Raw genomic sequence first — 26,243 nt, forward strand, 5'->3', positions numbered from 1 at the left:
GAAGGAGCTGTGAACTTGTCTGATGCCCCAGTCAGGCAAGAGGGAAAGTGGAGCCTAGTGGTTGACAATACAGTTCCAGAACTGAGCCGTCTGGGTTCAAATCCCAGCTTTGCCACTTACTGGCCATCATGACTTGAGCAAGATAAGTGACTTCCCCGATTCAGAGGACTTTTTTGTAAAATGTGGTTGCTAGTAATAGTTTCTATCTGGGGTAGTGGGAGTTTCTTTCTTTCTTTTTTTTTTTATTTATGATAGTCACACACAGAGAGAGAGAGAGAGAGAGGCAGAGACACAGGCAGAGGGAGAAGCAGGCTCCATGCACCGGGAGCCCGACGTGGGATTCGATCCCCGGTCTCCAGGATCGCGCCCTGGGCCAAAGGCAGGCGCCAAACCGCTGCGCCACCCAGGGATCCAAACAATATAGCTCAAATGACTAGAATATCTGGTACTATCATTTCGCTGAATTTTTTTTATTTTTTATTTTTTTTGAGGAGTGATCAAAGTCTTATGCCTAGTGTTAGCACGTACTAGCAATCAACAATCCGTACTGCAAGGATTGCAGAGAGAATTACCTTCTCTCAAAATCATCGACTCCTGGCATTTTTGGAAAAGAGAAAAAATCACTAGCTCCTCAATGCTTCTGTTAATGCCCTTGGGGTTGGAATTTGAGATAGTCTATTCTTATTCCCCACCCCCTTTCCTGCCTCATCCCTTTTGTGGTAACTGCACTCAGTACAGAGAGGACTGTGCTGTGTGTTCCTACGGTGGGCAGGGAGGGAGAACTCCAGGGTTCTCCATTAACCTCATTCCTGTCTCTACTCAGACCGGTCACCCCTCCATCTCCTCCTTTCTACTTTTCTGAGGGCCCCCTACTCTTCCAGCCTTACCTGGTTTTCGCCCAAAGCCTTCCTGGGGGGATGCCCCAGCCCACAGGTGCCCCTTCCCCCTCTGGAGTTCTGTAATAACATCTGCTTTTTGTTCAGTGCTTTCATATATTCATTAACCCATTTTATCTTCACCCATTGAGGGAGACGTGGTCTTGACCGGCTCCATTTCATCAGTGATGGAATTGAATCTGGAACTCTAGCTCTTTCCACCAGTAATTGATAGTCTTAGCTGCCATAGACGACACCCACTGTCTATGTCACACTTTGGACACCTAGCATCTGGCAGTCTTAGCTGCCTTCTCAAGCCTCTAGGAGATAACTGCTTTTCCTAAACTCCCCAGGCGAAGGGGAAGGGACCGATTGACCTTTTTCTGTACCCCCAGGGCCTAGCCGGTGTTAAGCATCTAGTTGCCTCTTGGTCTAGTTAAATGGTTAAGTGACCTCCTCCAGCTGTCCTTCCTTTGCACCTACACCTTCCCTCCAGCTACATTCAGAACCCATGACTGTGACCAAAGGCAGGAGGGTTAGAGTCCCAAGGCAGACATGAGAAATGGGGATCAGAGAGAGGGAGGGGTCACCTGAACAGGAGCAGGTTGGGTGAGCTCCACCCCCCACCGAGGAAGGAGCTTCTCTTACTTCTTGAAGTTCTTTGGGGGCAGGATGTTGCCCTTGGTATCGAGGGGAGGGGCCCTGGCTTCACTCCTCAGCTTGAGTTTCTCCAGCTCTCTCAGTTCCTGCACCGCCCTGACAGTCACCTGGGTCTTCCTGTTCTCATCCACGAAGATGGGAGTGCAGCAGATGAAGGTGAGAAAGCTGTTCTGACCCATCCAGGAGGGAGGAGGGATGGGGGGCTCCGCAGGGGGCCTGCCGTGGGCCTTCGGGTCAGTCAGCCAGCGCCACACGTTGCTATCGTAGGGCCTGTCGGGCCTGGTGGGGAAGGTGGCGGGCAGGCGGCCCACGTCCAGCCACGTGTGGAAGCCCCAGGTGTGCTGCGCCGCGTCCTTCTCCGGGCGGAGCAGCCGGCGGCGCACCTCGGACTTGAGCTCTGTGCAGGGCGGCAGCCTCAGAGCCAGCCGGCGGTAGGCCTGCGGGGTGAAGCCAGGCCACTCCCGGGCCGCACCAGGGAGGAGGAACTCGCGTCGGGCCCATGTCTGGGAGGCCAGGAGGGGCTCGCTGGCCTGGGCCATCTGGGGAGAGACCAGAGGGAGCCTGGGGGAGCGCTCTGCCTTTGTCCCGGGAGCAGCTGCGGAGAGGCCAGGCTGCTGGCCTGCTCACACCCCGGATTCTCATCAGGACCCTGGTGGCTGGGCCTGGACACTGTGTCTCCGGGCTGGGCTTGCCGTCAGAAGTCCGGTCTGCTCTGGAGGGTCCCCCTGGGCTTCTCACCTTGTGCTTCGGATTTCCCACCCTGCTCTCCTCCTCACCTGTCTCCCAGCTCCTCACTTTTCACTTTCATCCCTCCTCTGCACTCTGGCTGCCTCAGGCTCCTGCCAGGGTGGGTGCTCTGAACAGGGCCCAGGGCGCCCAGGGAAACTGTGAGGGGAAAGGCCCCTTACTGAGCGAGGCGTAGAAGGAAAATCATTCTCCAGAGAATGCAGCCCAGGGGTTCTTCTCTCCCGGACTCGTCCTCTTACTCGTTTCCCTCTCATGGGTGTGTTTCCCTCACTTCTCGTCCAAACACAAGCCAAGTATGGGGAAACATCTAGAAGGCTGGTTTCTTCCCTTTCCTTTGTCCCACCTCCCGTGAAATAAACGGTAGCAGGTAGGTATTGGAACTGTGCTAAACACGTCCACAACTCAATTAACCCTTACAAGCCTAGGAGCAAGCATTGTTATGGTCTCATCTCAACGATGCAAAAAGCAAGACATGGTGAGAGTCAGGAACTCACCCGAGGTTGCCAGGTCTGTGAGTGGCAGAGCTGGGACTTGAGCCATCTGTCCGTTACTACTCATGAGACTATGCTCTTCTTTCCACCTTAGGACCTTATTGACTACAAAAACTCACCTGCCTCTTGGGCCCACTCTGCTGTCATTTCCACGTGACCACCCCAGGAGGTGGGGCTGGGAGATGTAATAACCAGGCATCTCCTTTTCTCTGTTCTTTTTTTTTTTTTTTTTTTAATTTTTTTTTTTATTTATTTATGATAGTCATACAGAGAGAAAGAGAGAGAGGCAGAGACACAGGCAGAGGGAGAAGCAGGCTCCATGCGCCGGGAGCCTGATGTGGGATTCGATCCCGGGTCTCCAGGATCGCGCCCTGGGCCAAAGGCAGGCGCCAAACCGCTGCGCCACCCAGGGATCCCTCCTTTTCTCTGTTCTGAGCTCTGTGTTCATAGTACCACAGGATTGAGAGACATGTATTGACCCCCTGACCCCAGGGGGGCAGTCCTTAGCCCAGCAGTGTGCAAACAGATAGGCTGTGGAGATAGGGCCCCACCTCCTACCTGCAAGAAAGGTTTTTGGACATGGGGCGGAACACTCTGCCCTCTGGGTTGTCTTGGTGGGCTACTGGCCATTCCACCTGTGGGCCTGATTGTCAGGAGGGGCCGCTTTGTAGGGAAGATTTTCCCTGGCAGCATTGTTTGCTGTTGGGGTTGCTATGGTGATGCTTCCTGGATGGTGACGCAGGAGGAGGCCCTTACCTCTCCCTGGGAGGACTCATCAATCCTTTGGGGCCTTTCAGGTGAGACGGGCAGGGGATAGGACTTATGTGTAGATGGTAGCCAGAGGGGTTTTTGGGGAGGGACTTGCTAGGAGGGCAGGAAGAGAAAAGCAGGGCAGGCTGGCTTCCAGGCCCTGGGTTGGGGTGGACATGATCATGAGGTGCCTATAACTGGGCCCATCTTTCCCTACTCTCCAGAAGGGGAGGGCCCTGCCCCTCTGTAGGTCTTTCCCTTATAGGAAGCACCAAAGGGCCAAGTTAACCATTAGGTTCAGTGGTTCTGAAGAGGCTTGCCATGCAGGACCAGCCTGGGAAACCTGCCAGTTTCTGATGTATGCCTGCAGAGGATGTGGGAGGCAGCCCAGGCCAATGCCCTGAGCACTCTCCTTCATGTGCTTTGTGTTGGCTTCAGGCCTTACCTCTTCCCTGTCACCACCATCTCCATCTCCCATGTTCTTCCCCAACCCCTCCTTATGCCTCAGGGACCAGACACCGACACACCACAGAGAGCACTTCCACCCTGGATTTTATTGACAGTTATGGTAGTGTTCTCGAGCTGGCTCACATGCATGCGGTCAGCTGGGGCCTAAGGTGGCTCTTAGCAAAGCTGAGGTGTGAGCTAAGGAAGTTAGGCAGGGCAGGGCCCTTTCAGTCTTCTCAAGCCTTGGGCCAAGTTCTTGGCAAATGGCTCGTCTCTCTGGCATGATTAGGGACGTTATCAGAGAAACATCTCAGAGGAGCACATCTGGGCACCTGCATTCTTTGCTTCAGATGCATCCATTCCCCCACCCCCAATTCAACTCTTGACCCTTGACAAAGACCTTTTTTTTGTCAGGATTTCTTCTTGCAGGAAAGCTGACTTGGAAACATGGGAAGGTGGGAAGGGAGGGGGACAATAAGCAGGACCCTAGGAAGCAGATCTGCTTGTCTACAGTAAAGAGCCCTGAAGGCAGGTGCCCTGGGCCTGGAAGAAACCGTACACTGCGCGTCCTCCCTTCTCTAGGAATTGAAAGCAAGGAACAGGAGCAAACAAACCCCTTGTCATCCTACCCACCTTTCTGGCAGTCTCTAGATAATGATCTAAGGAAATAAGCTTACATTTATAATTAGAGGATAATTTGGAGAATATACACTATTTACAAGGGCTGCCCTGCAAGGATCAGGAAAAGTGGGGGACTCCTGGGCACAGGTGTAAACAGTCCGAGGAGTTCCTAATCTCTTTTCACCCTTGCTTTTGCCATTCCCACCCCTTAGCTCCTAGCAGGGAGAGTGAGGAACCGGATTCTTTTGGGGAGCAGTGGTGGCACAGTGACTGGTCACCAGGACCTTGCTGCTTGCAGAGGGCTCAGTAGTGGCCATGGCTTGATGTCCGTCTTGGCGTAAGCAGGCAAAGTGGAGCTAGAGGGGCGGACGGTCCCTGCCTGCTGTCCTCGGATGGCCCAGCCACCCGAGATCCTGGAAGCATGGACAGCTCAGGCAGCAAGGGTAAGGTAGGCCTCTACCGTAGATCAGGAATGAACTGAGCCCAGTTGATGCTGTCAGGGCCCAGAGGGTCCTCCTCCAGGCCCGGAAAGCTGATGTCCAGCAGGATCTTGCTGAGGCTGTCATTCATCGTGTCCAGAACCAGGCCTTCGGTCAGAGAGCGGTTGGCTGAGAGGCTGGCAGCCTCTGGCCCGGGGGAGTCTGGCTTGGGGACTTCCATATCTGAGGGGGAGGAGGTGCTGAAGGGGTCAGAGGTGAGGTCAAAGGGCTCAGAACTGAGGAGCTCTCTGGGCGAGTCAAAGAGGGGAATGCTTTTCAGAGGGGTGGTGCTAAAATCCGTCAGCCCCAGGGCATCAGGCAGGCTGCCGAAGGCAGCCTGGGGGTGGTGTACTGGGCTGAACTCTAGCCCCCCTACTTTGGCTGGGGGTGTGAGCCTCCAGGATTCGGGGGTCGCAGGGAGGACAGATTTGCTTGGAGTGGAAGAGATGGGCAGCGTCTCCTTAATGGGCGTCTTAAAAGGTCCTCCCTCCTCTTGGGAATAGCCAAGCCGGGAGGCAGGCTCAGAGGACTCTGTGGGCAAAGTAAGCTCGGTGGCTCGCTGGGAAGCCCCGGGGCCCTGGGAGAAGAGCAGCTCGGGCTCCGGCTCATCCAGGCAAGGAGGCAGGAGGTGCTGTTTCCTTCGAGACCGGCTCATCTCCCTCCCCTCCCTCCGTTTAATCACAAGCATTTCTGAGACACACCGGGCTGGGGACTTGAGCCCGCTGTAGGACCTCTTGGGCCTTGGCGTGGGAGAGTGGGACGAGTCCTCCCAGGAATGAGAGGATTCCTCTTTGATGGATGGGCACGGCGAGGGCCACTCCTCCAAGGGCGGGCTCTCCACTTTGATGGGCCTCCCCAAGTGTAGCGTCTCCTCCCCAGGCTGGGGTTCTTCCTCCTTGATGGACTGAACTGGAAGCAGAGGAGACAGCCCTTCTCCGAGGGGGAGTTTGTCCTCTTGCAGGGGCCCTGTGGGCGGCAGAGGGGCCACCCCCTCCTCAGCTAGTAGCACCTGAAAGGGAAGCAGGGGTGCAGTGAGAGGAAGCTCTCTGGGCCTTGACATTCACCCCACCCACCAGGCAGGACACAAGATTGTGACTAAATCAAGCCATAGGCTGGTACGGATCCTCATTTTCTATCTTTTAAAAGTCTTACAAACTATGAAATACGAGAATATACGATGAAGGTGGTAGTTCAATTCTGGGGGTAAAAGAGAGAGCATTTATTATGCCGCTGCTATAATTAGTACCCCGCAGAGAGACAGAAACCTGGATGCCAACACCTGGGTGGCTCAGTGCAACGTTGAGCGTCTGCCTTCGGCTCAGGTCATGATCCCGGGGTCCTGGGATCGAGTCCCACATCAGGCTCCCTGAATGAAGCCTGCCTCTCCATCTGCCCATGTCTCTGTCTCTCATGAATAAATAAATAAAATCTTAAAAAAACAAACGAACAAACAAACAAACAAACAAAAAGCTGGATGCCTCTTCATAGCGTACACAACGATTCAAACAGAAAAATTAAAACCATATGAATCCTGAAAGGGGATCTGGGAGACTACATGTACAATCTGAGGGTGGGGGCGACTCTCTTAAGCAAGACTGGAAACCCAGAAGCTGTAAAGGAAAAGAGAGACACAGTTTGACTATATAAAAACTTAAAATCTTCTTACAGTGGCTAGGGGACCCGTGAAGAAAGAAACAAACAATAGAGGTAAAAAACTACCTTCAGCACAAAAGACAGACGTTAATGTTTCAATGACAAAGAACTTTCACGTATTATTATCAAAACCCCATAGAAAGATGGGCCATGCCCCTAAATAACTATCTCGTGGTGAACCATTGCAAGTGACCCAATGTAACAAGAAGGTACTCACGCTTACTGATGAGCAAAGAGAAATCAAATGAAACAAGGTGATATCATTTATACATAGCAGATGGGCAAATATTTAAAAGACTATGATTACCAATTGCTGGCAAAGATATAGGTCTTGTCACATAATGCTGGGAGAGATGTAAATTATTGTATATTTTTTTGGAAACCACTAATTGGCAAGATATAATAAAATGGAAAACACCTTTCCACTGGGCAACCTCATGTCTGGTTTCCTATCCCACAAAATAAAAACGCTTGTAAGAAAGGTACTTGCAAAGATATTTATTGCAGTATTGTTCATAGGGCAAAAAAATCTAGAAACAAGATGTACCCATAAAAGTGGAATGGCTGGAAAATTTATGGCACAGCTACATGGTGGAATATTATGTGGCCATTAAGAGCCGATGCCATGTGATTGGAAGAATTTCCCAGTGGCAGAAAAGTGTAATGTGATCCCATTTTGAACATTCTGGGTGTTGTATGTGCATGTATAAAGTGGCTATGGCTACATGCGTATGTACCATACACGAAGAGCAGGGATAAATCATAAAAACAAACATACTAAATTGTCATCATGGGGATGAGAGTGAAGGTGGGCGGAGGGGAGGCACCAAGAAGAAAAGAGAAAAAAGAAAAAAGACTGCATTAAAACAAAAACAGGGTATGTGCTAGTCACATGGATACATTTAGGTAAAATTATATATGGTAGTATATATAATTTTATGTACATTTAAAAAATATTTTTTAAATTAAAAAATATAAAGTAAACCCAAGTCTCTTTAAACTCCAGAGCCTATGCTATTTCTATCTCAATGAAGGAGGCACAAGGGGCCCTTTTCTCTGCTTTGTTCTAAGTTGGCTCTTGCTCATAAATCCTTCTGCACTGAGGTAAGCCCAGACTTGGTAGCCCATCAGTGTATAGGATCTTGACTTATCCTCCTCACATTCTCCTCAAGCTAGACCACTGGTCCTCAACCTGGGAGCCATATCCCCACCCTCTTGCCCCCTAGGCGACATTTGGCAATGCCTGGACACATTTTAATTGTCACACTGGGGGTTGCTCCTGGGATCTAGTGGGGAGAGACAAGAGATGCTGCCAAAGATCCCTCAGTGGGTAGGACCATACCTATCCGCCCCCAACAAATAATTATCCAGCCCTAGATGTCAATAGTATGGAGACTGAGAACCTCTGAGCAAGACTAACCCAACCACTCTACCATTACTGGGTATAAACTGGCATCTCCTGCTCCCATGGTACTGGTCATTAGAATGCTGTTAACACACCTGTTTACTTGCCCAAATGTATGTCCTTCTAAAACCAATTTCCCTTGTAAATTCTTCCATACCCATCCCAGCCCACCTCTCATAATCCCCCTTGTCTGAATTCTTATAAACTTCTCAAGTACTCATGGGCTTCTGACACCACGTACACTATAATCCACAGTCCTTTTTAGCTCTTACAATGTTCTTGAATTTTCCTTAGTTGTCACAAAGGAAAATGCCTGGTCTACCCAACTAGATTCATAAGCTTCTCAAGGAACACTGAGCAGAGTGCTTGCCAACAATAGGCCCAACGCTTTTAATTGACTGGTGTCTCTCCTCAGAGGAGAGCAGAAGCCACTTACCTTGGGGGCAATACGGACTCGCTTGCTATGGCGGGCAAGCTCTGAGCTCATGAGTGAAGCTGCCAGGGGCAGTGGCATTTTTACCGAGGGCTGCAACACCAGTGACTGGTTCACTGGGAACTGGATGGGTACCAGGTACGAGCTGACCCGTGGCAGTAGTGGCTTCATCTTCCGCCCTAGGAGGACACAGGAGAGATGAAGAGCAGGAGTCCAGGGACACACCCCTTCTCAAGCCCAGGAGCTCTGCTCTCCTTCTCTGGCTCAGAGCCTCCTTTGAGCTGGGCATAGACTCCCGTGGTCTGGTTCTCTAAAATATGCCCCTAGAGCAAGGACCAGCCTGATGCCCACTCTCCCATACTAACGTGCGCCTAGTGGGAGTTCGCTTTTGATGGTCACGTTCCGGCGGAGCTCAGGATTGGGTCGTTTCTGCTGCTGCTTGTGGCAGATAGGGAGAGAAAGAAATCTGGGTTAATAAGGCAGGGGGAGAAGGCAGGAGAACCCACCAGTTGCTTCCGATGCCGTGCACTGAGCTAACCGACAGCCCAGAATGAAAAGGCTGGTCTGGGGTGAATACAGGTGAACACTGTCTCCAAAGCCTGGTTAGCGGGAAAAGGTGGATGGCACAGAGAGACGATGGCAGGACAGTCCTACCACCTCATCCATGTGTCCTCGCCGCCCCCAGGGAATGCTAAAGCATGTAATTCTATGAGCGGCCAAGAAAAGCCAGGTAGAAAAGTAAGGGAAAACTGCCGCCTGCCAGGCCTACACCATGCACCTGCCATTGCCATCTTGCACTAAGCCCACGGTGTGTCCTCCTGTCACACCCTGCTCTGCTCCGTGCACCTTCATCATGCCCATCATGGGGGAGGAGAAGTGGGCATGAGCTGGGGCGTGGGGAGGAAGAGGAGGTGGTGGCCATCAATTTCCTTCCTCCCAGATGCTTAGGGTGCTCTGCATTTAGGGCTGGTAGTCACACGGCACACAGGCTCCCTTCCCTTGTCCACTAGAGCCATGCTGAGCAGTGAAAGGAAAACAAGGCCAAGCCCCGAGCCAGGAGGAAAAGAATCTTACTGATTCCAAGTGCTCAGGCGATTGTGGAGACCCTGGGTCCAGTGGCTGGTGGCGGTCAGGCATTGTGGGAGAGAAATGAGATGAAGTTACCACCAGCGTGGTCAGTCTGACCGGATCGGGAAAAACAGCTATTCTTGTTTGACGCTGAGGGCCACTGGGGACAACTTTCCCTCCCGGGGAATACTTATAGCTAGCAGCAGCCTTATGGGCACTCTGAAATCCCAAAACAATCACTTCTACAAAGATGTTCTGGTGGCTCAATCTCTGGTCTCCAGGCTAAAGAAGCGATCTTTGAAAACAAGCTTCTCTAGACTTCCTCTGTAAGAATCACCAGAGATGCTTGCTCAAAATACATATTCCTAGGCCCATCCCAGACCCACTAAGTCAGAAGCCACAACAGAGGGGCCTGTATTTTAATAAGCATCACAGGCAATTCTTATCCACAAGGCAGCTAGGGAAACACTGCCCAGGGAAGTCATCTATTTGGATCCGAGCAGTCCTCTCTGTGGCCTAGCCTAGAACAGAAGTATGTCATTTGGTGTGTGTCAATTGTATTTAATTCAGCTAGTTTTACGCAGGTCGTCTCTGGGCTGGCTGGCTTCTAACTCTGCCCTGGCCAGGTAAGATCATCACAAGGAAGATTCATTTCCTTTTGAGACAGAGATTATGATGCCCAATTCTGGCCCTATTTAGATGAAACCAGGATACTCACCTTAAACACCTGGTCCAATGTCAAGTAGCGATTGGCACTGGGGTGGATAGTCCAGAAGGAGACCTTGCCATTGGCAGATGTCTCTCGAACAAACATGTCATGGAGAGAAAGGTTGTGGCGGATTGAGTTCTGCCGGAGAGAAAGACAACTACTTCTCAGCTACTTTAGCTTCAGAGTCATCCCCTTTGATCTCTCCCCAGTGGATATCAGCCTTGCCTCCCCCCATCCATTGCCAGCAGCGTCCTCAAGATCTTGCCTACTGATCTTGTCAACTGGCACCTCTCTCCCTGCAAGCTGGGCCATAAAGCCATCAGTCCAGCAGCTGGTGATAAAGAAAAGACCTAGATGGCCGTCAGTAGCTAGGAAAGAGGACCAAGGCTGTGAAGCAATCAGCAGCAAGATAGATGAGTAAGGAAACTAAGCAGCTAAGGAAATTTCATTGAGGTAAGAGTGTGAAGAGTTCTACCGTGGAGGAAACAAAACCAAAAACTCTTGCTTGGAGCTGCCAATCTGTCAGAAAACCAGCACTGTGGCTCTGACGGTGTAGCATGCGCCATAGTCACTCCAAGGGATCTCAGTGTTCCCACAAGTACAATGAAGTCCCTGCCTTCTGGAGACAACATATGACATTAGAGGAGGTGAATCTTCAGTCACAAAGCTCATGGACAGCATTTTTTTTTTCCACGAAGACCTTATCTTTTCTTTCTTTCTTTCTTTCTTTCTTTCTTTCTTTCTTTCTTTCTTTCTTTCTTTTTTAAAGATTTTATTTATTTATTCATGAAAGACACAGAGAGGCAGAGACACAGGCAGAGGGAGAAGCAGGCTCCCTTTGGGGAGCCCGATGTGGAACTCGATCCCACAACCCCAGGATCATGCCTGGAGCCAAAGACAGACGCTCAACCACTGAGCCACCCAGGCGTCCCTAAGATCTTTTCATAAAGCTACTTAGTCACTCCAGCTGCCATCCAACGTAGCACAAAAGTAGGCTCAGTGCTACCCTGGACAGTCTCTCCAGGATCTCTACCCTTAGGGACCTCAGGGAGGGACCAAGGAAGTGGTTGTAGAGCTCCTGTTGACCATCTTGCCCTGATTTGGCAGGATTGAGATACAACTGTTTTCAGTTCCAGCTTTTTTTGCACTTAACTGTTACTCAGAGCACCAGACAGAAACTGCTGCACATCTATGAGGACAAACTGCCCAGCCAGAGTGATCTTCGCTTTGGTCACTACAGGTTGTTACATACCTTCCAGCCTGGCTTGGCAATGTGCTTAAAATAGGGGAAGTGATCCTCGATCCAAGTATAGATGTCTTTCAAGGTCATGCGCTTCCTCTCGGTGCTGTTGATGGCGAACTGTATCATAGCCATGTAAGAGTATGGCGGCCGCTCAGACACAGAGTCCTGCCAGGATGCTGATGCTCCCGGGGTTTCCTCAACCTGAGAGTTATGAGAAGCCAAAGGTAAGGAGAAAAAGAAATGACATGGAAGAATTCATAAGACCTCCCTGGAGCCCCCTCAAAGAACATCCCCTAGAGAAACCTTTTAACCTGCAGAACCATGCTAGAAACCAGCTCATCTGAGACAACTATTCCATAGAACAAAATTTTAGGATTAGGAAGGGTAGCGATGATCTAGTACAGTCCCTAGCCAAGGTGGAGCCACTTCTGTCATTATTCATTTTTTAAAAAAGATTTTATTTATTTGAGATGGAGAGAGAGAGAGAGAGCGCACAAGCAGGGGAAGCAGTAGAGGGAGAGGGAGAAGCAGGCTCCCCAATGAGCAGGGAGCCCAATGAGGGACTTGATCACAGGACTCTGGGATCATGACCTGACCTGAAGGCAGATGCTGAACCAACTGAGCCACCCAGATGCCCTGTCATTGTTCATTTTGTTGAATATATTGTCCAATAATAAGTGAAGGTCCAGTCTTTGCTAGTTGAAATCTCTCAGGAAAGTTTGGGTGTATATTATGATTCTTAAAGCATTGATTTTATACTAAAACCATATTCATTTTTCAGACCCGGGAGTCAAGAGACCAAGGTCTTTGTCCGCTTTCTACTATTGCTGTGATGTGAACAAACCCATCTCTTTTCACTGTTTGTATAAGACAGATATTCCCAAATGTCTGCAAAGCATACATCTGGCTAAGTCTTAGGCAAAGAGCTGATCGGTCACATTTGTAAAACTGAGCTCTGAAGCACCTAGGTGGCTTGGTCAGTTGAGCATCTGACTCCTGGTTTCAGCTCAGGTTATGATCTTAGGGTTGTGGGATTGAGCCCTGGGTTGGGCTCTGTGCTCAGCTCAGAGTCAGCTTGAGATTCTCTCTCTGCCCTTTGCCTCCCCTCCCCACCCCTGGCTCACACATTCTCTCTTTCTCTCTCTCTGGAATAAAATAAATCTTAAAAATAATAGATACAAAAATTAAAAAACCCGAGCTCTAACTTTAAAAAGTGCATAAGTTTGAAGTGAACAGCTTTTTACTTTTGTACACATCCATGTAACTTTTCCCTTTTAAAGTTTACTGAATGAATGATCTAAGGGCGTGTGCAACAATGTGGCAACTGTGAAAAACAACCCCAGGCTGGATAGTTGGGTCAAATCAAGTTTGATTACCACGGAAGTATTTAAAACTCACACCTAACTCACTTTATTTGCTATTAATTTATCTTCTAATAAAACTATTCTCTAAAAATGCTCTATTCCTTTCATACCATTGGGGTGCCTCTTTAAAGCTCAAGTGGCTTTCCAAACTAAGATCTCTTCATCATTTCTTGAATACCTACTAAGCACCTGCGAAAGGCAGAGTACTAAACTGCTAATGGAATACAGAGTAAGCCAGGTGCATCTGCCCTCAAGGAAATTTCACAGATGGGGGCAGAAAAGATTCCAAGACAAATGGCAGCTCCAAAGTTATACAGAATCACACTAAGTGAAGTGCTGACACCAGAACTTAGGGATTGTCTTCCACACACCACCTGATCCATTTCCCTCCTTAGAAATTCCCTGCAGTGGCCTTGACTTCCCTAGTGAGTGACAGAACAGTTCACCTTTACCTGACTTTGCTCCAGGTGACGATTCTCCTTTCCCTCCATCTCTTGTTTGATGTTGCTGGGGCCCAGTCCATCCGAACTCATCTTTCCAAGCCACTGGATGTTAGTCAAGCTGTTGTCGAGAGTGCAGCCTGCTGCCTCACTGCCAGCTAGAGGGGAAACAATCGAAGATGCCACTTAGCTGCCTGAACCAGTGCCCGGTAGGCCCATCAAAATCGGTGGTTAGGGAGCATTTCTCCAAGACCTCTACCCATAGGGACAGGGAACACGTGCTGAATCTACTGTGGCTCTCAGGTACTCTGCCCCATTATGGATTTCAGGAGAGAATCAGAAGTCACACTCAGCCTGAGAGATCAGTCAAGGCAACCCAACTAACAAAAGAATTCGTATTTGGACAAAGTCACTTTTTCTCCTCATGCTTCAGTTTTCTCCTTTATTAAAATGGGGGGAAATTCCTATTTCCTTATATGGTCAAGGGGGAAGATAATTAAGAAAAATAAACAAATCCTTTTCTCATATAAGGAACATCAGAGAAATGCCAAATATTTATTTGGGCACTTTTGACAGCGCCCAAAAGATCTGGGTCAACGACTGGGGATGAAGAAAGACAAGACTTTCCCCTGGTTCAGGCTAGGTGCCTGTCTGTGAAGTATCAACTTGATGGACTGCAGTCCTTGCTACCAGAGAGGAAAGGCTGGGCTCCTCACCCCTTTGCCTTGCAGACCACATACCACAGCTCTCCCATCTCTGCCCGGGAAGGGCTCCAGGTGGTCTAGGCAGATTCACATCCCTAGCTGCCGGCTTTGATCCCAGGGTCTCGGTGACCACTTCTGTCCTCTTGGGATCATTGCTGGTTTGGGCTTGAGGCTGGGGTCCTGGAGGGTGAGTGGGGGCTCCCCCACAGCTGATGAGGATGAATTTGTTGGGCCCAGTGCTGCCACTCTCTTTTCCTTTGGCGGTCAATGCTGTGATGATGCTCTGGATATTGGCATTGTTAGGGATGGCCACCACTTGGGTGTTGGGCATGGTGGGGTGGTTAATAATCTTGATCCCAGCTGGAAACTTGCAAGAGTTGGACTCTGCTGCCTCCTTGGAGGCCTGTGCTTGACCAGGTTCCTGTTGGGCAGGGGGCCTCTTAGGTTCCTCTCCTGATGTTTCACCTGGGGCATTTTGAACAGGAAGGGGCAGCCTCCGTCTTTTGAGAATCAGTGGCCGACGGGGGCTGGTTTTCATTATGAATCTGTGCTTTCACTCTCCATTGAGAATCACAAGCACGGACCCTGGAAAGTGCAAGGAACAGCAGGATGTCAGAGATTTGTTAGGCTGAGAAGGAGGTATTGCTAGAGAGAGATGTTCCTCTTTCCAAGACCAAAAGCAAGAGCCCATGGGTCCAGGTTAATGATCCCTGGGCCTCTGTAAAGACATCAGACAATAAGGAGATGAGTTCTATGACAAAAGAAAGCTTAAACCTAGACATTTCAAAAGGGGAAAGTGGGACTGGGTTGATTATAGGTCAACAAGGCCAAAGGTCTTCCAGAAGCTTAAGAATGTTGGCTAGAGAAATGAATGGGACAGTTACAAAAGTGTGGAAATTTCTATTATTGCTTATTATTATACAGACCGCTTGCAGTGACTCGAGGGGCAGGAATGCTGAAATAGGAGGACATTTGGCAATTTGAGAAGTCCTGACAAAACTCTGATCCCGGGATCCCTGGGTGGCTCAGTGGTTTAGCACCTGCCTTTGGCCCAGGGCATGATCCTAGTCCCGGGATCGAGTCCCACATCAGGCTCCCTGCATGGAGCCTGCTGCTCCCTCTGCCTGTGTCTCTGCTTCTCTCTCTCTCTCTGTGTGTCTCTCATGAATAAATAAATAAAATCTTTTTTTAAAAAATTTTTATTTATTTATGAGAGTCATACAGAGAGAAAGAGAGGCAGAGACATAGGCAGAGGGAGAAGCAGGCTCCATGCACCGGGAGCCCGATGTGGGATTTGATCCTGGGTCTCGAGGATCGCGCCCTGGGCCAAAGGCAGGCACCAAACCGCTGCGCCACCCAGGGATCCCAAATAAATAAAATATTAAAAAGAAAAACAAACAAACAAACAAACAAAAAAACCAAAACAAAACTCTGATCCCATAATCTATTCCAGGATTGATAAAACCTGTATATATTTTTTTATATCATATTAGTTTATAAATAAAAGGATCAGCACCCCTAGTATCAGAGGAGAAAGGTAGATCGTACTATTGCTCCCTTGCCAACACCTCCTCCACAAGACCTCAAAGAAAATGGAAACTGCTCTATTCAGGGCCCATGGTGCTATTCATATCACAGGCTACCACCCTTGCACTGGCAAAAGAAAAAGTACACTTTTCTTTCACAATCTGCAAAACATTTCTATAGTGACATTTTAGTATTTGCATGTGCTTGATTCATATTTTAACTTTCTAAGCATGTTACTCTATTGCTTAATTTCTCTTCCAGAACCAAGAATAAAACCCTATCTGCTAAGAGAATGTCCTGTCATCAATAGGCTAAGTGGTTTTGTCATGTTAAGGAAAATAGTTTTATCTTTTAACAAAATTGGGTTTGATTTTAAAAAATACACGGGATACTCTATCATGTAAAATTGCGTACTCCTGGCCAGAGGAATGGGCTGTCTGTGTTAGGTCATCCACTATCTCCCAAAAGATGACTGTCTTGGTCCTATGACATTTGCCATCTGCTTAGAGTTCATAGGCTCTCTCCCCTCTGCCTCCTCCCTTTCTTTTATACCTAGGTTTCCTCTACTTTCAAATATCAGTTTTATTTCTCTCTCATATCTCTTCGGGCCTCCCTCCGTTCCCCCACCAATCAGTAAATACTATTATTCCTTCCCTGTCCCCAAAAGAGATCTTCCTGGTCCAAGGCTTCATTTTGCTTTCAACTCTCTCACCAGTCTCTTGCTATCATTGGCAACACTTGATCTAACCTAGGGGACTTCCAGAGTGACTCCTCTGACAGCACTGCCCATGCTGACCAGGGAAAGCTTGCAGGTGCTCAGGAACCAGGGGAAGGGCCCTGGAAAAGGGTGGAGTGCAGGCAGTGCTGCCCAGTGGTGAGGGCGCCCGGGCGCTGGGAGGCTGTGGGCACGTTTGCCTCCTATGTAAGGCAGAAGACGCTCAACCTTCACGCCAGCCACGGTCTGCCTAGAAAAGCAGGCCACCCCAGCAGCCCTCCCGAGGTTGTGGGCAGGGTGCAGAGGTCAGACTTCCAGGGAAGGCCGAGGGGCGGTCTGAGAAAGAAGCGAGGGCAAGGCCGGGAGGCGGGATGCAAAGAAGGCTTGCACCGCCGCTCAGCCCTGGTCCCGCGTGGCCCCAAACCTCCGCTCGGGTCCCGCGCCCGGCCGCGCGACCCCCTGACCTCGGCGCCCGAGCCCGGCCTCCCCGCCGCCGCCCGGGCCGCGGCTCGGACTCCATCCCTCCGCCCCCCGCTCACCTCCCGACTGCAGCAGTCGCCGCCGCTGGGCTGTGGCTCCGAGGCCGGGTTCCGGGCTCCTCCGAGCTGGGGGCCGAGCCGGGGGCCCGCACGGGGGCTCGCGCCAGGCCGGCCGAGTCCCCGGCGGTGCGGGAGGGGTGGGGAATCCCGGGGGATCCCGGGAGGGGAGGGGTCCCGGGCCGGGGGCCGGGGGTGGGGTCGGGCACCGGAGCTTTCAGTTTGTTCCGCTGTTTGAAATTGGCGCCGGCGGAGCGTTGCGGTCACGTGACGGGGCGTCGCCAATCGGCGGCCGCCCCTGTCTCCGCGTTCCGGGCCCGGAGGACGCGGCGGCGCCGGGGAGCTGCGGCCGGGACGCCGCCGGGCGGGCAAGGCGGGTAAGGCGGCCTGCGGCCGGCTCGTGGGGCGGGGGCGGCGGGCCGGCGGGCCGCCCTCGGGGCGCGGCGGGAGGCGGCGGGAGGCGGCGGCCGGGGCGGGGGGCAGCCCGGGCGGCGGGCGGCGGGCGGGCGGCGGCGCTGCCCTGCCGGGCGCCTCGGCCTGCGCCCCCTCGCGCGTGGCGGCCGCTTCCCGGAGCCCGCCCCCGGCGCCGCGCCTCCCGCCTCCCGCCTCCCGGCCCTCTCCGGCGTCCCGGGCCCGGCTTCCCTGCGGGGGGCGGGGGAGCCCCGCCCTCACCTGGGCTGACGACCCGCCGGCCACCGGCCGCCCGAACGCCTCGGCTCGTCTGATCTGAGCTCACTCCCCCTTAAAGCTAAGCCACCCGTAGTGATACTTGATTCACCCGGTCGACCCCCTCTGCCGAGCACCTGCTCTGTGCCAGGCCCTGCTGGGACACACCGGCGCGGGAGGCGCTTTCCTTGCCGTGCGTGCGGTCTAATGGGAAGAGGAGAGGCCGGTTCTGAAGGCTCCAGCAAGCAAAAGGAGGATCACAGCTGTGAAGGGATAAGTGAGAGGTCACTGATAACAGTATCTACAAGATCCTGCCGTCGGCAGGTCAGGAAAGGCTTTTCTGAACGGAACCTTGTTCGAGATCTGATGCGCTTGTGCAAGGAAGAGCGTGAACCCCGCCAAGCAAAGGGAAGAAGGTGCGCAAAGGCTGTGTGGCGGGAGGAAGACTGGTGTGGACCAAGGCTGAAGGACGGCTGAGGGGGCAGAGCTAGGGGCCGGAGCGGAGTGTGCGGTGAGCTGAAGCTGGAGCCGAGGATGTAGGACCTTAGCCGTAACTGAGGGTGTTTGGTCCTTAGCCAGAAATAAAAAATGTTAAGCAGAAGTGATTCAAGATCAGATTTGCATTTTTATTTTTATTTTTTAAGATTTTATTTGAGAGAGAAAAAGCGCAGGAGAGAGGGCATGGAACGGGCGAGGGCAGAGGAAGAGGGAGAAGCAGACTCCCCGCTGATGAGGGAGCCAGGCGTGGAGCTCCATCCCAAGACTTAGAGATCACGACCTCCGCCCAAGGCAGATGCTCAACCGATGGAGCCACCCAGGTGCCCCCAGATAGGCTTATTTTATTTTATTTTATTATTTTATTTTATTTATGATAGGCACACAGTGAGAGAGAGAGAGAGAGGCAGAGACATAGGCAGAGGGAGAAGCAGGCTCCATGCACCGGGAGCCCGACGTGGGACTCAATCCCGGGCCTCCAGGATCGCGCTCTGGGCCAAAGGCAGGCGCCAAACCGCTGCGCCACCCAGGGATCCCCCAGATAGGCATTTTTAAAAGGCTTCCTCTGCAGGGGGCGCTGGAGTGGATTAGGGTAGACCCATTAGGCTATTGTGATACTTCAGACCAGAATTGTTGGAACTTGGTGGGGAGAGAATGAGAGCAAGAGAAGGGAGAAAGGGGCATTACTGAGGACATAGGTAAGAGGTAAGATTGTTAGGGCTTGGTGGTGTTGGATGGGGAGAGGGTGGCCAGGTCAGTGTTTCTGGATGCATAACTAGATGAATGATAATACCATACCCTGAGCAAGGGCCCTGGAAGGTAATAATCACCTGGGGGGGTGGGGTGCAGGGGAGAAGATCGTGAATTGAGTGTTAAGTTTGAGGTGCATCTGAGACATCTAGTTGCTGTCAAGTAGGTAGCGGCTATGTGGGTCTTGAGTGTGAAGATTTGTAAGCTGAGTAGCATCCATCTGTAGGTTTGAGCGTATGATTGCCTAAGAAAGATGTACAGAGTAAGAGTTCCAAAGCACAGCCAGAGGGAGAGGTTTTAGGGAGCAAATGGAACTGACCTGCGGTTATAGCATCAAGAAAATGGATACAGATATACATAGGTTTGTATGTTTGGTACCTGGAAAGTGAGAGTATTCCCTTTGATGTCTACTGCATTCTCTGCGAAGTAGGGAATAAGGTTATTTTTAAAGAGAGAAGGGGAGTTCTAAGGTTTAAGAAAGTGGAAAGATCTTAAGATAATCTGTGGATAATGAGTTGATGAAGGAAACGTAGTAGGATTGCAGCTGTGCAATGTCTGTTGGAGGCTGGCTATTGTCAACAGTTTGAGTGGAGCCACTGCAACTGCTGTCATCTCTCCACTGGCCTCCTGCAGCAGCCTTACCTGGGTGCCCTGCTTCCTTCTCCATGCCTGCTCCCCAACCCACCTGTTTGCACAGAGTGCCTGAAGTTCTCTTTGAAAAGTATAAATGTCGTTCTCCTGTCCAGAGCTTTGCTTCCTGTCACACCAGGAATAATTAGATCCAGGGTCCTTAACCTTGCCTCTGAAGCCCTGTATCACACGAGCTGGTTCTCGTCTGCTGTCACTCATTGAGCCATGCTGATCTGTTTCTTGAAAAAATCAGGCATATTCTTACCTTGTGATTTTTGCATTTACTATTCTTGAAGCCTGGAATATTCTGCACTCTCACCTTTCTAAAGCCTGTTCTCCTTTCTTCGTTTCAGGCCTTTGCTCAAATACCACTTTTTCAGTTGCCTTCCCTGGCCACCCTGTCTAGAAGAGCACTGAGTCGGCTCAACCTCTTATTCTACTTGGTCTTTCTCCACAGTCATTTTCCAACTAGGTGTAAGCACCACAAGGGCAGGGATTTCATTTTGTTCCCTAGTATAGATTTCCAGCACCGAGAACAGCACCTCACACTGTGGGCATTCAGTGAAATATTTGTTGAATGCCGGAATGAACGAACAAATGGCTGTATTTATTACCTGTATTGTCCCTAAAAATGTTAGCGCCCAAGTTGGAGATTTTGTCCTTTCTATTTTCTTTACCTGTATCTCCACTGCCTAGTGACATCAAACAGAGTATGTTACTTTTTATTGTTGGCTAACTGAATGAATCATGAATGTGTCAGGGAACCAGTGTGCCCGCCTATGGGACTTGCCCGGATGCTCAACTGTACCTCCCATGCCTCTCCATTGCCTGCAAACTTCTATCTCACTCTTCCACTGATGAAGCTCTCAGTAAAGTCAATCTGGGGGCACCTGGGTGGCTCAGTGGTTGAGCATCTGCCTTTGGCTCAGGGCGTGATCCCAGGGTCCTGGAATCGAGTCCCACATCAGGCTCACTGAGGAGCCTGCTTCCCTCTCTGTCTATGTCTGCCTCTCTCTGTGTGTCTCTCATGAATAAATAAATACAGCCTTTAAAAAAAAAAAGTCAATCTGGTTACTAGAGTCAGTGGACACTTTTTTCAGATTTTTCTTACTCTGTGGTCCTGTTGATCCTCCCTCCTCCTGTATCTAGCTTCCCATTTCCACTGACACAGCCCAGATTCAGGCCTGATCATTCCTCACTTAAGTAACAGAGTAACCTCCTAAAACTGGTCCCCTACCTCCAGAGTACTCCCCTCTTTTCACACTGTTGCCAGGATGATCTGTCTAAAAGAAAAAACCATTATGATATTTATGAAACAAGTGAAAATTTGAACATGTCTGGATATTTGATAATATTAAGGAACATACATACACACACATATGTTAATGGGGATGATATAATGGTTGGGGATATCTTTTCTTCATAATAATACAAGGGAAAGGGAAGTGGATATAGGGTATGGATGGATCCTGACTGGCTGTGGGTTGATGGTTGTTGGAACTGGGTGATGGGTATATGGGGGCTCATCATATTACTCATTCTACTATGTTCAAAATATAATACATTATAAAATATAATACATTATATTGCACACCTGCTTTTTCTGACCTCACCCTGACACTGGGTCCAGCCTCTGAGTTCTTGCATTTTTCTTTTCATATGCTGCGTCCAGCTCCTTGGAGTCTATGACATCTTGAATTTACAATGCTCCTTCACGTCTCCATGCTTTTATATGCTGTTCCTCAGCCTGGAGTGCCTCGCTTTCTGCTTTCTGGCTTCCCTAGCCATTCCTTACTGGGTCAGGTATCACCCTCTCTAGAAAGCCTCCCCTGGGGTGAATGGAAGCATTCTTCTCATTATCATAATTGTCTCCCTCTGCTAGACTCTCAGCTCTTGAAGACAGAGACAGTCTCACCTAGGTGCTTGGCACTTGATAAATAATTGTAGCATCAATGGTCGTTCATCTTTAAATTCCCAACACCCAGAATGGCACTCAACAGGTGCTCGATCAAGGTGCATTGAATGAATGTTGTCGAATGTGAACTACAGTGTTTTTACTTGGTGCTGTAGGAATAGGAAGTTGTACTCCCCAAGGTGTTGAGGTAGGAGTGAGTGGTAGTTGATAGAAGAACTGGTTGGCAGAGTATGAGCAAGAGCTGGGGATGGAATCATCAGAATTATTGTCTCCCAGCTTTTGTTTTTTTCTCTGCAGGCATGGGTTGGAATCAGAGCCTGAACCCCAACCTGACTACAACCAGCATCATGTGGTTACTAACTGCTCTTCATTCACCTATTGATGCCTCCCAAAAAAAAACGCTGCCAACCTTCCCGGAAAGCCCAGCTGCTATTCCAACAAGAACCACTGGAGGGCCCCAAACACCACTATGGCTCTCCCCAGCGTCCCATCACCCACACTAGACAGGTGTCCAGCAAGCCCATTGACCACAACACCATCACTTCCTGGGTAGGCCATGGGATTCTAACTTTGACTTTTGCTCTGTTAGGCTTCTCAGAATTCTGACCCTTTTGCCCCTGGAACTATGGCCTCTGAAGATTCATGGGGGCAGGGACAAGGAAGCAATGTATTCTTTCTGTCATCAGCCATCTTCTCTGGTGTATCTTCTTTTCTAAGTCCAAGCTGAAACATAGGCTGGTTGTATTTGGAGTCTTTCTCCCTAGATTCCTCTTAAAAGAGTTCACTATAAAAGGTTCATTACCCAGTAGCTTGGTGAAGAAGCCAGAATAATGGCAGAATGAGTGAAAAATGAGATTACTCTCCAAGCTTCATGTGACAGGTAAACTATTTAGATACTATATTCACTGTTTAGTAGACTGAACCTGGAGAAAACCCCACAGAAACAGCAGGTTGTATTTTGATAGTTGCAAAGCCCTGGGAAAAGACTATAGCTACTGTCAGGAAAGTAGTATAGCCAGAGAGCTAGACAAAAACATAAACTTCACTTGGGCATGCTTAATAAATATAACTTGTTCAGGATTGCTTGGAAGAACCATAATACTTGCTTCAGGACTGTAGAAGGAACTGAAGTGTTAGAATCCCGTGGATGAGAAGAGGAATGAACATGTATTGAGAACTCATCACATGCCAGGTCTTATGCTAGTTGCTTTCCATACGTGATCTCACTCTCTATTCTTGCACTCAGCATTCGCTCTACTGGGGGCCTTCCATGTGCCAGGCACCCTGCTAGGCGCGGGGCATCAAAAGTGAAGAACACTGCTGGTCTCTGTCCTCAAAGTTTAAAGATAGTTAAACTAGTTGCAGCTGTATGGTGTGATAAAGTGAAGAAGGCATTGTCCCTTTTCTTGCACATGAGGAATGGAAAGCCGGAGATATCAACTATAATTTGCCTAAAGCTCATACCCCTTTCTTATTAATATCCTATAGATATTTTATTTTGTTGTGTCCATTGCTATTGGGGGCCCCCATTAAGAATTCTGGTCCTTGGATATAGTTCCCTCCCTCAGGTTCGTACTTGGTAACTGGCTCTCCTCACTTCTTTTTGTTTTTGTTTTTGACCTTTAAGGTATCACCTCAGTTTAATATGACAGCAGAAAGCTGCTTCCCGGTGAACCAGAAAGGTCATCACCGAAACCAGGCAAGACCTTCAAGTCGAAAATCTACCACCTCCAAGTTCCCACATCTAACATTTGAGAGTCCACCCTTGTCTTCTGGTTCAGCCACACATGGGACCCCCTTAACCAGTGAATGCCCCGATCAGTCAGAGAAGCGCATTTCCGGAAGGCTCTTAGTTCCAATGCTCAGTCCTCAAAGCTTTAAGGAAGCATCAGCACACATGCTTCAAGACTTATCGTACCTGTTCATTCCACCTGATATCCAGACCCCAGAGTCCTCGTTTGTGAAGGAGGGTCCCGTTCCCCCAGGTCAGAGGGAAGGGAGCCTTCCAAGCTGCTCCTTCCACACTAGTACTCCCAAGAGCCTAGAGCCTGGGCCTGTTCTAGTTAAAGACACTCCTGAGGAGAAGTATGGGATCAAGGTCACGTGGAGGAGACGACGCCACTTGTTCACTTACCTCAGGGAGAGAGGGAAGCTGAACAAAGACCAGTTCCTTGTGAAAAACTCACTGGATTTCTCAGACACCAGCAGTCTCAAGAAATTTTCATAAAGTTGCTAAAGTACTTTTCTGGCTCACAGGAGAGTACATCAGGAGGATAAGATGGAAATGATACCAATAATATCAATAGTAAAAAATATCTTAACTAGGACCTTGGAATCGTAAGGGAAATCAGTTCCCAGATTTGCTTTTTAGAATGTCTTTTCCTAAGAAGTTTTTAGTGTCATAAATAGCTTCATATTTTTCTTATAGTAACTTTAAAATTTTAAAGTATCTTGTAGTAACTATTTAACATGTATGTAAATAAATGGTTGCAGAAAGGTTTTATCTTTTTATTTTTATTTTTTTGCAGAAAGGTTTTAGAGAGCCCTGCTTCTGATTACTGATCATGCAGCAATACTGCCTTCTCCTCAAAAGGTCTTTCTTCATTGTTTTTTTTTTTTTTAAACCACTGCTCATTAATCCTCTAATCACACATTCAAACTAATTCATTGCACATTTTTGAGTACCAGCTCTGTGTCAAGTTCAGCTGCAGCTTCCTTTATGACATGATGGATGGGGAAAAATAAAAGCAGACTCTGACTCCAGTTGAGCCGCCACCTCTGCAACCTTGCCCGTCTGCTAAAAGGCCAAGGTGAGGAAAGGCAGCAAGCCCCGTTTTAGTGAAGATAGTGGGATCAGGGGTGATAAGGAGACATAGGTCACTTGGGTCTGCTCTGTTATGGTTTATTTCCATTCAGAGAAATATCAAATTGGGTAGGCTGGGAAAATGATTTCTTATAGTGACTGTTTAAAATGTGATTAAATATGGAAACTTTTCAAAGACTACTTACTGTAACTAATGCAGGACTGCCCAGTCAAAAATTGCCTCCTGTGCCCTTTCACCTATACAGGCAGCATCTCTCTCACCGGCATCCATTCAGTTTGAAGAACCTACTCTGTGTTTGGCATAGCCAGAGCTAAACAAGCAGGGATTATTCTTTATTTTACAGATGGGAATCTGAAGCCCAGATAATGAGCCATGTTTAGGGTCACACAGTGAGTGGAGGCTGACACATGGAGGCGGTGCTCTGCTTTCCCAGCTTGTGCCAAGTTCTGTGCCTCTTAGGCAAACACCCAATGTGGAAACAGCTGGCCTTGGAATGCTATAAACACAACATGCGATAACTTTTGCCAGGATGTTTTGTAGGGGTTATAATGATATGTGTAAATTGGTGTTGAGAAAGGAAATGGCGACAAGATTTACTGGAAACGAGAGTACATAGTTAGATCCCATGGGATATGGATGTTTGAAGATGGTGCGCAGGCCGCAGAGGTAAATGGGGAAGTCCTTAGAGTCTGCAGTTGGTCTCGCAACGCTCTAAGAGCGTGGGCTGGAGCGGGGAGGCTGAGGGAGTTTCGTGCAGTGGCACAGCGAGACCAGATAACTATGAAAGATGCACTTAACGGGGGATGGCCGCTGGAGGGGGTACAGACTGGTTCCCGGAAGGCTCCGGTGTCGGGAGGGGCCGCACTGGAGGCAGCCGGCCGGGGGCCGTGCGTCCTAACCTTACAGACCTCTTGCCGCGCTCTGGGTGGTCTCGGGGACGCTTGGAGGCCGCTCCGTGGGTGGCCGCTGGGGGGGATGGGCCGCTCCTCGGACGGACCGACTTCCCGGCCGCCGAGAGCCCACGCAGCCGGCGCGAACACATCCCTCCGCCCTCCGTGCCATCCCCGAGACGCTCTCCAGCGACCCAGCCCTACCGAGCGCGTCAGCCGCCTTCGAGCGCAGGCGCCTTTAATCCCCGGCGCCTCCGCCCCCTGGAAACCCTCCAGCATCGCCGGGCGGCGGCAGTAGCCAATGAGAGGCGAGTGGCGAGCACGACGACCAATAGGCGGAGGCAACAGTGCGGGGTGCGGTTGCCAGGGGGCGGGGCCAGGCCGCCAGTACGGCTTGCGCCCCGAGCGGCGGCCCCGGGGGTCCTGGACTTGGTAGCCGCTTCCTGGGCCGCGGGGATGGAGGCGTCGCGCTGCCGGCTCGGACCCCGCGGGGACAGGTCCGAGAGGGGTGGTGGCTGGTGTCGTCTCGAGCGGGGCGGAGGGACGGAGAGAGACCGTGGCGGTCCGCTCTGGGAGCTCTGAGGAGCTGGCGGCGGGTTCGGGGCGGGACGGGTTCGGGTTCGGCGGCGGGAGGCGAGTGCGATCCCCCAGCCCGCGGTGGAGGACGCCCTGCCCCCGCGGGGTAGACGGAGATAGGAGGCGGCGTCTCTGCAGCCTGCGCGGAGAGCGAGGACCTTGGGGTCAGCCCCTTGCCTGGGGGAGTCTCGGAGTCTCGGTTCGGAGCCCGCGGTGCAGTCTGTGGGCCTGGCTTGCTCGGGACGCGTTCGCGCTGCTCCTCGCGGTGCCCGGGCCGGGCGGTGAGCGCTTCCCGGGGCCGTGGGGGATGCTTCCCCGTCGGCTCCGCTGCCACTGCTGTTGGCGGGCGACGCTGACTTCTGGAGCAGAGTCGAGGGCTGGAAGTGCAGACCTGTTCTCCGCGTCCGTCTGCTCTACAGGAAGCCTCTCTCCGCGTAGGGTGGTTCGTCTCCTTTGCTATGCGCCGTACGCCTTGTTCGTGCTCCTGTCTCTGCGCTGCCCCTTTCCTGCCTCCGCCAGAGGGAGAGCCTGGGAAATAAAACCATCTGAAATCTCAGTCTGTCCATTTCTTGTTAGCTAGGTTACTTCTAGGTTCAGGGGGAGCGGCCCGACATCCCTGGCTTCAAACT

At 50.5% G+C, this 26,243-nt stretch overlaps 4 protein-coding genes across 11 annotated transcripts in view; 2 read left to right on the forward strand and 2 right to left on the reverse strand.

Moving 5' to 3' along the window:
• Positions 1 to 1,519: 1,519 nt before the first annotated feature.
• On the reverse strand, positions 1,520 to 3,403 carry TEX52 (testis expressed 52). The gene is made up of 2 exons (XM_041735761.1): positions 3,332 to 3,403; positions 1,520 to 2,074 (listed from the first exon to the last, which is right to left on the reverse strand). The coding sequence occupies exons 1-2, from the start codon at positions 3,401 to 3,403 to the stop codon at positions 1,520 to 1,522; spliced, it is 627 nt and encodes a 208-aa protein (XP_041591695.1).
• A 672-nt stretch (positions 3,404 to 4,075) lies between these two features.
• FOXM1 (forkhead box M1) lies at positions 4,076 to 17,017 on the reverse strand. 3 transcript variants are annotated; one of them, XM_041736246.1, is made up of 9 exons: positions 16,871 to 17,017; positions 14,126 to 14,674; positions 13,398 to 13,543; positions 11,591 to 11,782; positions 10,348 to 10,476; positions 9,636 to 9,680; positions 8,927 to 8,996; positions 8,565 to 8,740; positions 4,076 to 6,079 (listed from the first exon to the last, which is right to left on the reverse strand). In XM_041736246.1, the coding sequence occupies exons 2-9, from the start codon at positions 14,625 to 14,627 to the stop codon at positions 5,048 to 5,050; spliced, it is 2,292 nt and encodes a 763-aa protein (XP_041592180.1). In that variant the 5' UTR covers positions 14,628 to 14,674; positions 16,871 to 17,017; the 3' UTR covers positions 4,076 to 5,047. The 3 variants fall into 3 exon arrangements, with proteins under 3 accessions (XP_041592180.1, XP_041592179.1, XP_041592181.1); XM_041736245.1 differs by having other exon boundaries at positions 8,927 to 8,999; XM_041736247.1 differs by lacking the exon at positions 9,636 to 9,680.
• A 162-nt stretch (positions 17,018 to 17,179) lies between these two features.
• RHNO1 (RAD9-HUS1-RAD1 interacting nuclear orphan 1) lies at positions 17,180 to 23,813 on the forward strand. 4 transcript variants are annotated; one of them, XM_041735363.1, is made up of 4 exons: positions 17,184 to 17,244; positions 17,616 to 17,949; positions 21,621 to 21,872; positions 22,951 to 23,813. In XM_041735363.1, exons 3-4 carry the CDS (start codon positions 21,705 to 21,707, stop codon positions 23,548 to 23,550), a joined length of 768 nt encoding a protein of 255 aa, XP_041591297.1. In that variant the 5' UTR covers positions 17,184 to 17,244; positions 17,616 to 17,949; positions 21,621 to 21,704; the 3' UTR covers positions 23,551 to 23,813. The 4 variants fall into 4 exon arrangements, with proteins under 4 accessions (XP_041591300.1, XP_041591297.1, XP_041591298.1 ...); XM_041735364.1 differs by having other exon boundaries at positions 17,190 to 17,244; positions 17,685 to 17,949; XM_041735366.1 differs by lacking the exon at positions 17,616 to 17,949 and having other exon boundaries at positions 17,180 to 17,244.
• A 919-nt stretch (positions 23,814 to 24,732) lies between these two features.
• Positions 24,733 to 26,243, forward strand: part of TULP3 (TUB like protein 3) — a 68,622-nt gene continuing 67,111 nt past the window's right edge. The window contains exon 1 of one of the 3 annotated variants that reach the window (XM_041736873.1): positions 24,733 to 24,814. In XM_041736873.1, coding sequence (XP_041592807.1) covers positions 24,774 to 24,814 — 41 coding nt within the window. In that variant the 5' untranslated portion in view covers positions 24,733 to 24,773. Of the gene's footprint in view, positions 24,815 to 24,880; positions 25,536 to 26,243 lie in introns of those variants that run through there. The other 2 variants (XM_041736872.1, XM_041736871.1) reach the window with 2 other exon arrangements.

Source organism: Vulpes lagopus, chromosome 21, assembly GCF_018345385.1.
Source record: "Vulpes lagopus strain Blue_001 chromosome 21, ASM1834538v1, whole genome shotgun sequence".
NCBI classification, from domain to species: Eukaryota; Metazoa; Chordata; class Mammalia; order Carnivora; family Canidae; genus Vulpes; species Vulpes lagopus.